This window comes from Cibotium barometz, chromosome 8, assembly GCF_041138505.1.
Source record: "Cibotium barometz isolate CiBa-2024 chromosome 8, ASM4113850v1, whole genome shotgun sequence".
Taxonomy (NCBI): Eukaryota; Viridiplantae; Streptophyta; class Polypodiopsida; order Cyatheales; family Cibotiaceae; genus Cibotium; species Cibotium barometz.
The window spans coordinates 42,215,086-42,230,722 of NC_141053.1; the positions used below are offsets into that span (position 1 = coordinate 42,215,086).

Sequence of the window (15,637 nt, forward strand, 5' to 3'; positions counted from 1 at the left end):
CAGTTTGGCTGAATTTGGACAAGTTTTGGACCAATTTGGCTCCCTTTTTGATTTGGTTTGATTTAGGAGAGAGGAGAGATAAAAATATCCTATTATTTTTTAGTTTTAAACTCATTCAAGCATGTGAAATAGGTTTCTCCTTGAAGGTCTCCCTTTTCTTTACACATGTTTCAAAAATGCATGATTACTCCAAAATATCTCATTTTTTAATTAATACATCATAATTTTTAACTAATAAACCTAGTACTTGGTCAAATCTTCATCTTATGTGGGCATTTACTCATTTTTGGGTATTTTCTTTTGTTCTTTGGATTTATCTTGTCCCAACACTTGGATTAATCTTATTGGTCCATAGGAACCTAAATTGGACCATAATCAAAAAAATTTCGAAAATCTGGACCCTTAGACTAAGGTCTTCTGAATCAATTTTAATTAATTCCAATTGCACCTTGGAAAATCTATTTTGATTTTTTGTTTTAGGGAAACATTTTTTTGATATTTGAAGAATTTATTTATCCAAAAATATCCCAATTTTGATTTACCACTCTCTAGAATTTTTTTCTCACTAGGCAAAACAAGGAAAAATGATATTTTCTTGTATTTAGAAACATAGAATGATTACAAGGGATTGAAGTAGAGGCTTATTTGATATTCAGGCGGCTGAGGAGGAATGTTATATCCTCTCCCACTTGAAAAACGCGAGATGTTCTCATCTCGCAAAGTGAGGGTAATCCTTCGCCAACTCTTCTTCTTTCTCCCAGGTGGCGTCTTCTAGAGGGAAGAACTTCCACTTTACTAAGAATTCTCTGAGGACTCTGCTTCTGAGAATCTTCTCTCGAACGTCAAGGATTTCCTCAGGTTGGAGTACCATCTGGCCTTGAGTCGGAGAGATCAATTGCTCATCACCAAGCACGTGATTCGGGCTAGATACATACTTCTTAAGCAAACTGACATGGAATACATCATGTACCTTGAGATGGGGAGGCAGAAGAAGTTTGTAGGCTAGATCGCCCACTTTCTTTATGACAGCATATGGCCCATAATATCTAGGAGAGATCTTTTTGTACTTCCCTAAGGATAAGGAACTTCTTTTTGGTCATACTCGAATGAAGACCATATCTGATTCTTCAAACTCTCTCTCGGATCTCTTTTTATGTGCATACTACTTTTGTCTGTCTTGGGCTGCCTTTATATCTTTACGGATTGATTGAGTTTGCTGGTCCATGTCATCAAACATTTGTCTGGACATTTTGACTCTGATCAATGGGTCAGACCAAGTCAACGGTGTAAGGCAATCTTGTCCATACAAAGCTTTGAAAGAACTCATCCCAATGCTCCGATGATAAGAAGAATTGTAAGCAAATTCGACCAGATGCAAATGACTTAACCACTTCTTGGGTTCCCTACTAAGCAGCATGACCGAAGGATATCTTCAATTACTTGATTCACCCTTTCCATCTGGCCATCTGTTTTGGGATGGTAGGCTGTGCTGAGATCCAAGAAAGTTCCTACTCCTTCAAAGAATGCAGTCCAAAATTTTGATGTGAATTTGGGATCTCGGTCACTTACTATCCTCCTGGTGGGTAAACCATGCAATCTGAAGATCTCCTTAAGGAAAACTCTGGCAACATCCACTGCAGAGTATGTTTCTTTCACTGGAATCAGATGGGCAACTTTGGTTAGCCTGTCAACTACCACAAAAATGGAGTTGTAACCTGATTGCACTGAAGGTAATCCAGTGACAAAGTCCATACTGATGCATTCCCACTTCATCTGTGGAATGTCTAGAGGCTGCAGTTTCCTTGGCATCTTGACTCTCTCTACCTTGACTCTTTGGCACATTAAGCATTTCCTTACATGATCAAGTACATCCTTTTTGAGTCCTGGCCAGAAGAAGCTTTTCTTCATAGACATATAGGTTTTCATAAACCCTGGATGTCCAGCTATCACGCTATCATGGGCTTCTATCAGAATTCTTCCCTTTATTTCCGCATCATTGGGGATACATAGCCGATTATTATAATACATGCATCCTTCATTCAGTTTGTATCCAAGAACTCGACTCATTTCCTGAGGAGTCTTGCTTTCCTGCATCAGAAGGGTAGCAATAGGGGCAAAGAATTTATCCTGCATGATTTTCTCCTTTACTTCATTGATCAATGGATTTGACACCACTGTAATTGCAAGGAAGGAGGCTTTTCTGCTAAGCGCATCTGCAACCACATTTTCTTTCTCCAATCGATACTTTATTTCAAAATCAAATTCCTGCAGGGTCTGCATCCATCTCCTTTGACACATGTTGAGATCCCTTTGGGTGAAGATCCACTTCAGACTTTGATGATCTATCATCAAGGTGAATCTTTGACCCAAAAGATAATGTCTCCACAACTTCAGAGCATACACTACTGAGAGTAACTCCAACTCATGGACGGCATAATTCCTCTCATGTGTTCTGAGTTTTTTGGATTCATAGGCCACTGCATGACCTTCCTGCATTAGAGCACTGCCTAAGGCAAATCCACTGGCATCAGCAGTAACTACCTCAAAGGGTTTGGTAAAATCTGGCAATTTAAGGACAGGGTTTGTTACTAAGGCTGTCTTGAGCTTGTCAAAGGCACTCTGACACATTGCAGTCCACTGAAAAAGTGTACTTTTCTTGAGAAGGTTAGTTAAAGGGGATGCTATCTGAGCATACCTAGGTATAAAGATCCTATACCATCCAGTTAACCCTAGGAATCCTCTGACTTCCTTTACTGACTTGGGTTCTAGCCAATCAACTACTGCTTGGATCTTTGCAAGTTCAAGAGAAATCCCGTCCTTTGACACTATGAATCCCAAGTATTCCACCTAGTCAACAGAGAAGGAACACTTGCTTTTCTTTGCAAAGAGTTGGTGTTTCCTTAGGATTTCCAGGACTTTGCGCACATGATCTTCATGATGTGCAGCATTCTTTGAGTATACTCAGATATCATCAAAGAAGACAAGAACAAAATCATCCAAGTATTCTCTGAGAATATCTTGCATAAGACGATTGAATGTCGCCGAGGCATTAGTTAATCCAAACGGTATGACTGTGAACTCATAATGCCCATAGCGAGTATTGAATGTTGTCTTTGGGATGTCTTGCTCCTTGATTCTGATCTGGTAGTACCCGGATTTGAGATCTATCTTTGTAAACATTTGGGTAAGACTTAACCGATCCAGAAGTACATCAATCCTAGGAATAGCATACTTATTCTTAATTGTTAATTGATTCAGTCCTCTGTAGTCAATATAGAGTCTTAACGTTCCATCTTTCTTCTTTTGAAAGAGAACGGGTACACCCCAAGGTGAGACACTGGGTCTGATGTATCCCTGCTCTAACAGTTGTCTTAATTGCTCCTTAAGTTCTATGGCTTCAGGGACTGGCATTTTGTATGCACGCTGGGCTACCGGCTGAGCTCCGGGGGTTAATTCGATCTCATGATCTACTTCACGAGACGAAGGCATCTCAGTCAGCTCTTCAGGAAATACATCTGCATACTCACTTAACCACTCTGGTTCTTTAGCCTTGCATTTTATGTCTATCAGATTCATTTTAACGACATACACAGCTTGCCTTTTTCTAAGCCCTTTTAATAATTTGGAAGCCTTGACTAATTTCAGCATTGGGGATCTGGAAATTCCAATTCCTTGAACTTTATTCCCGTGAAGGTCTAGGAAAGAGATGATTCCTTTGTGACAATGAATGTCAGCCTGATTCTTTTGGAGCCAATCCATTCCAAGGATTCTGTCATATATTCCTAGGGGTAGGACTCTGAACTAGCACTCTGTTACATTCCTATCGAAGGTCAGTCTTCTCAAGGTGAGTGAAAAGAATCTTCCCACTTGCATAGGTTTCCGTGATTTTTTATTTAGGACTAATTTACGCAGACATCTTGGGGAAATGAAAGAATGCGTACTGCCTGAATCAATCAAAAGCTTGAATTTCTAGTTTTTAGGTAAATATCCATTTAGTGATTTTACCAATTCAATTATCCAAGATTTACTTTTTCCCACATAAATTCTCCACCTTAATTCATTAGGTAGAATTATGATGGAAATTCATCTTTTGACATTAGAATATAATTCAAATCCATCTTTTCTCAATTATCATGAAAATTCATCTTTTAACTAAAAAATCAATACCTATTTTTTTGAATAAACTTGAAATCCTTCTTTTTCTCATTTCAATGAGTGCAATCCAATTATCATGGGAATTCCTCTTTTTCCTAACTTAAATCTATTAAAATTATTCTTAAAAATTACATAAAAATAACCATTAAATCCTTTAAGCTAAAAATAACCATTAAATCCTTTAAGCTAAAAATTCCTTTTTTCTCATCTAAACATTTGAATTCTTATATAGTAGGAATTCCTCTTTTATCATTTAAACTTATCTATGCAAAAAGATAAATTTAATTAAATTTCTCTCTTAAAATTTAAATAAAAATCTCCATTAATTCCTTTGCACTAGGAATTACACTTTCTTCATTTAATTAATTGGATTCCAATATGGTGGGAATTCCTCTTTCATCATAAAAAATTATCTATACAAAAAGATAAATTTAACTATATTTTCTCTTAAAAATTAAATATAAATCTTCATTAATTCCTTTGCACTAGGAGTTATACTTTCCTTATCTAAATATTTGAGTTTCAATATGGTGGGAATTCCTATTTCATCATAAAAGTTTATCTATACAAAAAGATAAATTTAACTAAAATCTTTCATAAACTATACATTATTTTAGCATCCTAATTTTATTCTCTAAATCATTGGAATACATGGATTTCCAATGTCTTGGGGATTACTCTTTTAACATAAAAATAAATTATCAAAAATTTCTCTTTTTCCTAATTTACTAATTATGCATAATGATAAAAATAAATTTCTTGATTACAATGAGAATCATTCATCAATTAATCTAGGATGATAATTCCTAGAATATGGTAGGAAGTCCTCTTTTCATATTATGAATGAAAATGTTTTATGTGTTTATTTTATAAAAATTTTGCCATAGCTCCGCTCTGCTATTACTAATAATTCTCAATTTAATTGAGAGAATGAAGTTTAATATGATTAGTATGATTAGAATGACCACTAATTGGATCATTATCCAATTATGGATTGATTCATAATTTCTCTATGAAATAAATATCATAAAAGCATTAAAAAGCTATTATTTTAGCCTCCAATTAGACAAGCATAAAAATTACTTTTGGATTAGAGAAATGCTTCATGAGAAGCTTCATTTGGATTGAGAATAGGTCATAGGAATGACCTTTCTTTGGGGGGAGAGAGAGAGAGAGAGAGAAATGCTTAAAAACCATTAAAATTAAGCATAAATAAAAATTTGTGTTTTTTTATTACAATACATTAAAACATTTCAATAATATTCAAAAGCCATTCAAATTAAAGCTTCTTAAGCTTGAAAGGGGTTGAGAAGAAAGAAACATTTAGAAGTTATAGAAAAAAGACCATAATCCACTCTTTACCTCCTAAAATACTTGATTCTTTAGTCACTGTAGAGGCCCCCAACCAATCAATTGGTTTGGTATGTCGTAGGAGTCACCAAGGAAGATTGAAGAGAGAGAGAAGCTCCAATCTCTTCAATTTTGTAAAGGTTTTTAGAGGATAATAGAAATTAAGCTTAGTTTAGAGTAATACCGGCATAGTGTAGTTCACAGATAATAATACAAAGGAATGAGGGTTTATTTATAGGAGAGGGAGGCCACTAACTGAGTCCAACTGAGTTCTAGAATTTTCCAGCTTCAGTTTGGCTGAATTTGGATAAGTTTTGGACAAGTTTGGCTCCCTTTTTTATTTGGTTTGATTTAGGATAGAGGAGAGATAAAAATATCCTATTATTTTTTAGCTTTAAACTCATTCAAGCATGTGAAATAGGCGCCTCCTTGAAGGTCTCCCTTTTCCTTACACATGTGTCAAAAATGCATGATTACTTCAAAATATCTCATGTTTTTATTAATACACCATAATTTTTAACTAATAAACCTAGTACTTGGTCAACTCTTCATCTTATACTCATTTTTGGGTATTTGCTTTTGTTCTTTGGATTTATCTTGTCCCAACACTTAGATTAATCTTATTGGTCCATAGGAACCTGAATTGGACCATAATAAAAAAAAATTGAAAATCTGGACCCTTAGGCTAAGGTCTTCTGAATCAATTTTAATTAATTCCAATTGCACCTTGGAAAATCTATTTTGATTTTTTGTTTCAGGGAATTTTTTTTTTGATATTTGAAGAATTTATTTATCCAAAAATATCTCAATTTTGATTTACCACTCTCTAGAATTTTTTTATCTCACTAGGCAAAACAAGGAAAAATGATATTTTCTTGTATTCAGAAACATAGAATGATTACAAGGGATTGAAGTAGAGGCTTATTTGATATTCAAGCTGAGGAGGAATCTTACATATGTGGACTCTGCCCACCAAGCTGACATGGACACAAGGCGGCATAGACATGTAGGAGAAGTATCCAACTAAGCCTGGGATACAAGTCTTAGAGATAATTTGGCTTACACATAGCATGGGTTCTAGGCTTGCTTCATTACCAACTCTAGATTACCCAAGCTAAATAAGCTAGGGTTTAGACTTGCATGGACACAAAATGAGGATTTCTACTTCCTCGGGCTGATAGGCTTCCCAAACTCAAATTAATCCAATTTTTTTTTAAAAAATTGACCATTACTAGTACTTTTACCCATACCAAGTATAGAGTAATTTGTATAATTATAAAAAAATTATTATTAAATAATACAACTTTCACAGGTCTATTTTTTAACCATTGGATCTCTAAAATTGAGCATTGTAAGTTGTCAATCTTATATGCACAAAAGGAGTGTAGTTCATAACATTCATAAGTACTTGGAATAATTTTAAAAAATAGAAACAAAACTCAAAAAATTACCAACAAATCAAGTTAAACTCTATGTTATGTGAATGTATTATGCTCAAAGTGGCTTGTTGATTATGGACCTCATATGAAAAACTTATAAGCATTTCAAGGACATACTACACATGAGGTACGTGTTTTGCACAATGAAATGTGCACTTACCTATAAGAATATGGCACAACGAAAAAAGATAGAGCAAAAGAGAGTACACTAGACAATGCAATAGAGAGATTGGAGATAATTTTAAAATTTTGATTATAACAAATAAGAGATAGGTACAATATGATGATGATGGCCACCCGTGCGCTTTAGTGTAGAGCTTAGATGGCGATCTAGATAGACTCTGGATGGAGGCTGTATTAAGAGTATAGGGAATATATGCTCACAAGCATTCGATGCCTTAGCTTATGGTGGCAACTATGTCCATTTATAGTGCTACAGGTAGTGCGGAGGATGCATCTAAGACGTGGGCGGCTACGTTGCATTGATGCAGCTCATCGCCCGTGTATCCATAATGCATCCCAACTTACCATCTGCCCATTAATGATGAAATTAGTATCCAAGGAAATATTCCATGAATTATTCTATATACCTTTTCGGGCTAGGGGCTCCGTCCTCATACCCCAGCTAACGCTTGTACCCCTCATCTCCTAACCATCAACGCTCACAACTATGACCCCTTCCAACATCTAAGCTGGGTTCCCACTAAAATATGTGCACCAATGGCTTCTCCTCATAATGGGGGCCATACGAATGTGCACCATACATCAATGTGAGATACATACTGAGAGGCAAGCATTGAACATATACTTACACCCCCTGCCCTCAATGTCCACCTCAATGTCCACCCGAAGATGAACTAAAAGTTTCTTGGCCCAATGCCAAGTTCATGAAAATGTCAAGTGAGTTGGTCCTTCCCCCAAGAGCTTTGGTGAAGATGTCATTGCAGTTCTGCTCCGTAGAATAGTACTCCAACTCCACAATCTCATCCTTGATCAACTCCCACACATAATGATACTGAATCTCAATGTGCTTCGTGTTGCGAGCATGAAAAAAGGTTCTTTGCAATATGGCCATGCAACTCTAATTGTCTCGCATCGTAAGGTCATGGTTAACCTCACTGGAACTCCCATATCTGCTAGAATCAAGAAACAAAACAAGTGACCTTATACTCTGCTTGATTAAAGAAAGTGCCAATGCGGATTGCTTCTTACTAATCCAACAGAACACATCAAATCCAAGTGAGAAGTAATATCCAAAAACTTACTTTTTGGTATCACAATATCTAGCCCAATTAGAGTCATAATATCCCACTAAGGAATCACCAAAAATGTCTATAATTCCATACACAATGGTACCTTTAATGTCCGTGAGCACATGCATTGTTGCATTCCAATGACTTTCCCTTGGTTTGTTGGAGAACCTGCTCAATACACTAAGTGCATAGAAAATTTTTGGTCTAGTATTGGACAAGAAAATCAAATTCCCAAAATGAGCTTCCTGTACATATTGATGTCAACCAAAGGTGAAGCGTCCTCAGAAGAAAGACTAGTGTTTACCTCCATTAGTGTACTTATTAGCATGCAATCTGTCATACCAAATGCCTTCAAGATCTCTGTTGCATGCTTCTGCTGAGAAATGAAGATCTTGTTAGACTCTTGTAAGACCTCAATCCCCAAACAATAATACAAGAGCCCTAAGTCTGTCATCTCACCTTGCAAAAGGGAGCACACTCACTGGGTGGGTTTTGTATGTGTAAGTGCAGTAGCTGGCATTCATTTTGCAAAGTAGAAGCGACTTCCCACGTCACACCTAGCATTTGCCTCACGAGCAGCTACCTCACGAGTAGCTACCTCACGCCTAGCAGCTACCTCACGAGTAGCTACCTCACGCCTAGCAGCTACCTCAAGAGCGTGCCTCATGCCTAGCAGCTGCCTCATGAGTGCGCCACAAGATCAAGATAAGGTCTTAGAGCCTTCATATTTTTTTTATTTAAAAAAATACTTTGGGGTAGGTTCTCATAGAAAGTAACCTCACACACACTTTAAGTAACCTCACACACACTTTGGGGTAGGTTCTCATAGAGAAAGTAACCTCACACACACTTTAAGTGTATGTGTGTGTGGGTGTGTGTGAGACACACACATGATGACATAAGTCCTAAGTATGTAGCATGTGTGTGCTTAGGAAAAGCGCAAGTGTGTGACCATACAACAAACTGATCATGAGCATACATACTTGTATTTTTCATCAATTTCTCATGCGTGTGTAATCACACGCGGTAGCGTGATGGATTAGAAAGTAGCAAGCAGAGCATCTTGTTTAAATCTCTTGCTTGGGCTCGTAGCAATCAACGCAACTTGTTTGCAAAAGTTGCCATTGCTTTTTAGGGATTGGAAAATTTGGTAGTTGTATATACACATGGATGTTAGATTCTGTAATAATTTTTTGGTCTTGTTCAATGTTGGTTTTGATTTGTTGGGCCAAGGAAATGTGCTCCTTAGGTCTAATTTATGATTCTTTTTAACCATACTTGTTTGCAGACGATTCTCTAACAAGTTTATCCGTCTTGAATAATTGGTTTAGACAATGGTTGACCCAACTAAAACCTTCTTTATATCTATTTACAAAATTCATCGTAGTGTGATTGAGACCAAAGTGGCCCATTTTTCTTGTCCCTAGTTAACAAGAAAGCATCTTTGGGTACATTAACAATAGTGGCATCGTGTCATTTTAGCAACCGTAGTGTTGTGCTAATCGACAATTAGAGTGTTCTTTGCTTGGTTCGTTGAGACGCAAGCCCTCATGCGTGGTGTAGGACGCATGCCCTCCAAATCAGGTATGGGATCTTCGAGCCTGTTCAAAACTAATGATAAGTTTGGAGATATGGGCCAATGCATGGGTACATGCATATAATTCTCCCAATGAAAAAAAAGGACTACTTTCAATTTTTAAAAGTTTGGCTAGAATTAGATAGAACAACACACCCCCCCTACATGCCACTGCTTGCAAAGGGGGGGCTCAAACCCATGACCTCGAGACTCTCGAGAACCACCTTAACCACTCCACTAACTCGTGGTGGTCGACAAAAAAAAGGACGACTTTCAAACTCAACCTGTTTTATTGAAAAAATGCATAGTTAAAAACCCATGACCTCGATCAAACCCATGACCTCGAGACTCTCCTTTACCACTTGAATAACTCGCGGTCGACAAAAAAAAGGACGACTTTCAAACTCAACCTGGTTTTATTGAAAAAATGCACAGTTGATCAAATTTCAAAATTTTAAAATTCAAGGCTTGGCAAAATTACAACCGCTTTTGGTTTTTAAATCACACTAGAGGACGTTTTTTTTAATCACTGATTACCATACACAAAAGGCCATAATTCTTAAAAACCTTTTCGCACAAAAGGGGAAGGGAGAGTCCAGATTTACACATAAAATATACCCGTTTAATAATATTTTCTTGTGGGAAGCTTGTGCACTGTCACTTCGTAGCCCGGCGGTGAGCACATAATGCCTGCAAGCACGCAAGCGCCGTTTCTGAGTTCCAATTTATCATCATGGATATGAGAAAAGGAGAAACTAGTACTTCCTATCTCTGCATCTTGAGATGAGCACCACCACAACAATGAAGACAACAATGACCGCAAGTGTTATGGCTACTGCTGCCACAATTGTTCTAGGGCCTCTGCGGTGATGGGTGGGAGATCCTTCTGTAAACTGCCCAGATGGGGCAAATGCTTCTCCGGGAGGCTGGGCTTGAGACTCAGTAGAAGGCACAATCGGCATGCCCGAGTTATCACACTCCGAAATCCCACCTAAGAAGGTAGATTTCAAGGTCGAGTGATCATAGCAGATGCCCAAATTGCCCTTTAATTTGAGAGTGTTGAGCTTGTCCAAGAAGGTTTGGTTGAAGGGCAAGGGGCCAGTAAAATGGTTATGGCTGAGATCAAGGTATCTCAAGCTGTTCATGTTGTTGAAGGCGTCGCTGAGGGAGCCGGTGAGCTTGTTGTTGCTAAGGTCGAGGTAGATAAGGGAAGAGAGGCTGGTGAGAGAGGAGGGGAGTGGGCCAGAAAGGGCGTTAGAGGCTAATACGAGCTTTTGCAATTTCTTCAGTTTGGTGAAGACATTGGGGATGCGGCCGGTGAGCAGATTGTCGCCCACGTCAAGCTCTTGGAGAAGGTCAAGCTTGCTGATGGTCTTGGGTATACTTCCTGTGATAGCATTAAATCCTAGGTCCAAAGATGTTATGTTGCGAGGCCATGTGTTCACTGGCAAGACCCCGGAGATGTTTGTGTTGGAGAACTTCAGCTGCTTGAGATGCCTCATTTTTGAAATGATGAAGCTTAGGCCGCTGGCGTTGACGTGTACATCGGCGACGGCCAGCTGGGACAAGTTGTGAAATTTGCTCAGCCAAGTGCTGGAGAGGGCAGGGGCGTTGGGTGTGTCGGCGGTGGTGCCCAAGCTGGCGATGCAAGTGAGTGAAGTGAGCGTGTAGAGCAGCTTTGGGGGCACCGGGGCCGGCAGCATGGGGCAGTCTAAGAAAGAGAGAGCTTCTAGGGTCTCCAGATTTGCGAGGGCCCCCGTTGTGAGGACAGTGTCTCGCGCGCACAGCTGGAGGTGGAGCGCTATGACGTGGCGCTCGGGGGCGGCCTTGTCGCAGAGCAGAGTGTCGTGCGTGGAAGGGGAGGAGCAGGGATCCGAGCCGACGTGGATGCCCAGTGAGCGCAAAGCTGACAGCTGGGCGGGGTCCAGCGGGGGCCCCTCGCTGCTGTTCGTTGAAGAAGAAGGCGGCGGCCCGGACACCGCAGGGAAAGGCTTTGTGCTTGTTGGAGATCCAGAAGGTGGTGAAGCCGTCAAAGATGGAGCTCTGGCTATGGCCGCGGCATGATCATGATGCCCACGATGATGATGGTTGTGGTGAAATGGTAGTGAAATACTAGGAGCAGGAGCTGGAACTAGAGATAAAAACAGAGGCTCAGCCATAGCCATAGCCATACCCATCAACACACCATGGAGAAGCAGAGACAACCATCGCCATCGCCATAGCCAGCTCGACTCCATCATCACTCTCATCATGCCCGACCTCAAGCTCTGCGTGGAGTTGCTTTGTCTCCACTTCTTCTTATCATTACTAGTAGCTAGCGCCTTAATACCTTTGTCTCTCTTCTGCCTCTGCTTCGCTCTCTCTTCAAGAACGCTGTGTTGCCCTGCACGCTTGGCCGCGCGTTATTCTTCGCGCTGTTTCTCTCGGTTGCGTCTTGGGACGGAAAGAAGATTTCGAACCAAGAAATCGGCCTACGCGTTACAAGGTATAGGTTCATATGACTGACGTGGCTGCCAACAAGCTGACAATCGCTCCTGCCGCCGCTGACGTGGCCAGTTCACACGTGCAAAGGAACGTTACGAGGCTCTGGAGTCTGTACTACGTTTTCGAAAATGGCGCCAATTGTTTACACACGGACCTCAAACTTAGCGTTCTCTCTTTTAAAATACGTGAGGCACTGAGGTCGCCCCGTCGGACGAATTCGTGTGAAAGGCCTCTCTCATGTTAATACCCTCGTGTCCGAACCCAAAGTGATTTTTAGCATTGAGCCCAATTAGAGCGATTGGGCATTCCTCGATGTGTTCAAACTTCATACACAATGAAGCTCATTCTATTCCTAAACTGTCCAAAGGGTTGGTAGAATTTTGAAGCAATCTACTTTCACACTTATGCTATACACCTTTGTCTAATGGTTAAAGAGTGCATGTTTCATTGCACGTGAGAAGGACAAATGTGATAGCACAAAGACCCCAACAACATCACACCCTCCCTTCCTCCAACGCACAAACATCCTCTATGGAGATTCGGGACACGCATAGAATTGTCTTCTTCATTTCTTTTCCCCTTTCCAAAGCCTACCTATAATTTGATGTCATTGACTATGGTCAATTACTTCCCTCGACATCAAATTTAATTTGGCATAACAACCATCTAGTTACCCCCGTCATCCATAGCATTTAGTTGTTAAAAAGCCATCAAGCACAAATGAAGTCTAGCCAATCCTTACTGTCACAGAAATCGGCATAGAAGCATGCTAGTCCATGCCTTAGTTACAGGACAAAGAAAATGAAAAAACAGTAGGAAATGAGGGCCTATCTTTGAATTATTTGAGTTAAACTTGTATCTCTGCACTAGCTTGATTTTCTCATGTCATAGCTCGAACATGTCATATTTGTATCTTCGTCAAAAAGGGATGGCTAGTCCACCCTCTTTGTGAATGGCAATATACCACTAAAGCTTTGAGCTATGAGGTGTGACTTGAGAGAGAGAGAGAGAGAGAGAGAGAGAGAGAGAGAGAGAGAGAGAAAGACTACTTTTAATATTCATAGGAGGCAATAATATGACCTACATGACCGCAGAAGTCGATCCAATAATAGTCTTTCTTTTCCTTCTCTTACTGAACCCAGGTACTGTTCAGATATAATCTATACAAGTCGTAATATAAGGGAAGTGGAGAGTAAACAATTTATTGCTTGGAAAATTTCAATTACAAATTGATGGGTGTCAGTAAACCCATGTGCTTTGGGTAAGCAGCTTTGATGGTGATCCAGACAAACTTCAGACAAAGGAGTCTACTCACCTATCTGCTATAGGTAAGGAGTCTACTAACCTATGTGCTTTGGGTAAGGAGCTTAAATAGCGATCTAGAGAGACTATGGACCGATGATATCTTTCTTACAAGAGTGCTTAAACCAAATGAACTCGTATAATTAACAAAGGCTACCAAACTAGTCTGTATATAGTGCCCAAGGTTGGCATAGATGTAGGTTCAACCATGTCGGCCAACCACAACTTGGTCCAAAATGACAAATTGACCATATCATCTAGCTGCGACCATATTAGACTAAGTCCCATCGGGACGTAGTGCAACTCCCATGCCTATCTAAGACCATCTCGACTCTCAAACGAGCCTCGCAACGAGAACAATGCATCCTTGGTTTGCCATTGACAAGCATGCATCCTACTTTGCAGAGCACCAAGTCTAGATAAGCAGAGTAGCTCGCACAACCATGCATCCTACTCGGCAGAGTGCCAAGTAGGAAATATCCTATTGTAAGGTTCCCCCCTTCCAAAATAGGGGAAACACTTAAGATAGTCTACTAAGTCTTAGCTTGGAAAAAATTTCCTACTCATTCGCGACACCTTGACCATGCAGAGATTCAAGGATACGATTTGTTGGTAAGACCTAGTCCTATCCCGCAGGGGGAGCATGGTCTTCTAAAAATCAAATCACCCATAGGGTAAATGATCATAATTTGGGCAACTACTAATCTTGATTTCCTAGAGACAAGGCTTTTTTCCTCATCCATGCAAGGTATAACCGCTGGTCTAGTCTTCTAGAATAGAGTTACCCCAGAATCTCTTTATCTAGTGCACATAGGGCTTTCACTTAATCTGTTGGAAAGCTACCCGACTAATCGGGTCTACCCATCCATTAGGATGGTGCCGTCGAGGCATTCCATCCTCCCACTTTTCACCCTACTCATGCGTCAATTTGTTTTCTAATTAATCCTGCCACACTGTTTAACATAAATAAACATGTTCCTTAATTAAGACCCTTTTCACAAGGTTCATTAAAACAGCCTCTTTCCATAGTACAATAATGCCAAAGACAAGATTTATATTAAAAAAAATTATACAAGAATCAATTCCATACAAGCCAAACCGGCTCTCTTATTCTTTTCCTTTATACTGCCGATGATCTAGAACTCAGCCTTCTAGCCTCTACATGCTAGGCAAAATCCTACGGGACCATACACCTCATCATCGACTGGCGAGGACTGAAGCCGCCCTCTCGCCCCTCAAGCTCCGTCGCTCGATCCTCCCGCCCCTCAGAGGGATGTCTACGCGCTAGAGTGGGCTTATTCACCGCACTAGCCTGGGCCCTCATAACTAGACAACATTAAAATCACTCGCGCCTCAATCGGCAAACCTCATTCTCCCAATGGTATGAGGGATACCATGGGCCGACTCCGGGCCTTACTAACCTCTCCGCCATCCGGCTACACAAGCACAAGAACAAGGCAGCATCAAGGCAGGGAGAAGTTGTACCTGTACCTTCATTTAACCAAGATAACAATCCATTTACTCAACTAAACCATAGGACTAGAATCCATGTTACCTTTTTAAGAAAACAACCCTTTCACAAAGATTTTAACATTTCAACTTGAGATTGTGATAAGACATTCTTTATTAAGGCATATGCAACATGTTGTTTAAAAAAATAAAAACTTTAACTAGTAAATCAATCAAATAGATCACTATTAACAATTAATAGAGAAGCCGAGGCCATACCTCAACCCCTAAGAATGATATATAATTGAAAAATGAAATATATATATACCTTATAGAAATTTATCGTTTATCATTGTCTTTCCTCGTTAATAAGAGATTCAGAACTTGATATATGACAATAGAGAGTCTTCTAATACCTTCGCTTACGATTGAAATCATCCGATCATCCCTAAGCTTTATCTCCTCTAACTCGTACTCTGACTTTTCTCTCTTTCGAAGGTCTATGGCAAAGTAAGCTTCTCTTGCAGGGCTACGAAATACTATTCTTTCTTTAAATGAAACGCTATGGAGTTGTGGTCTCTTCCTCCGAAAGACTATAATAATCTAGCTTTCTCTTATAAATGATTAGA

The 15,637-nt window shown here is 39.7% G+C and overlaps 1 protein-coding gene across 1 annotated transcript; it reads right to left on the bottom strand.

Annotated features, from left to right (window-relative positions):
• Positions 1 to 10,376: 10,376 nt before the first annotated feature.
• On the bottom strand, positions 10,377 to 12,199 carry LOC147636288 (receptor-like protein 51). Its single transcript, XM_086801134.1, has one exon. The coding sequence runs from the start codon at positions 12,023 to 12,025 to the stop codon at positions 10,529 to 10,531; it is 1,497 nt and encodes a 498-aa protein (XP_086657260.1). The 5' UTR covers positions 12,026 to 12,199; the 3' UTR covers positions 10,377 to 10,528.
• Positions 12,200 to 15,637: the final 3,438 nt, after the last annotated feature.

Bases quoted from the DNA above. Each gene is read 5' to 3' on its own strand.
- LOC147636288 (XM_086801134.1), bottom strand. From the start codon at position 12,025: ATGATGAGAGTGATGATGGAGTCGAGCTGGCTATGGCGATGGCGATGG.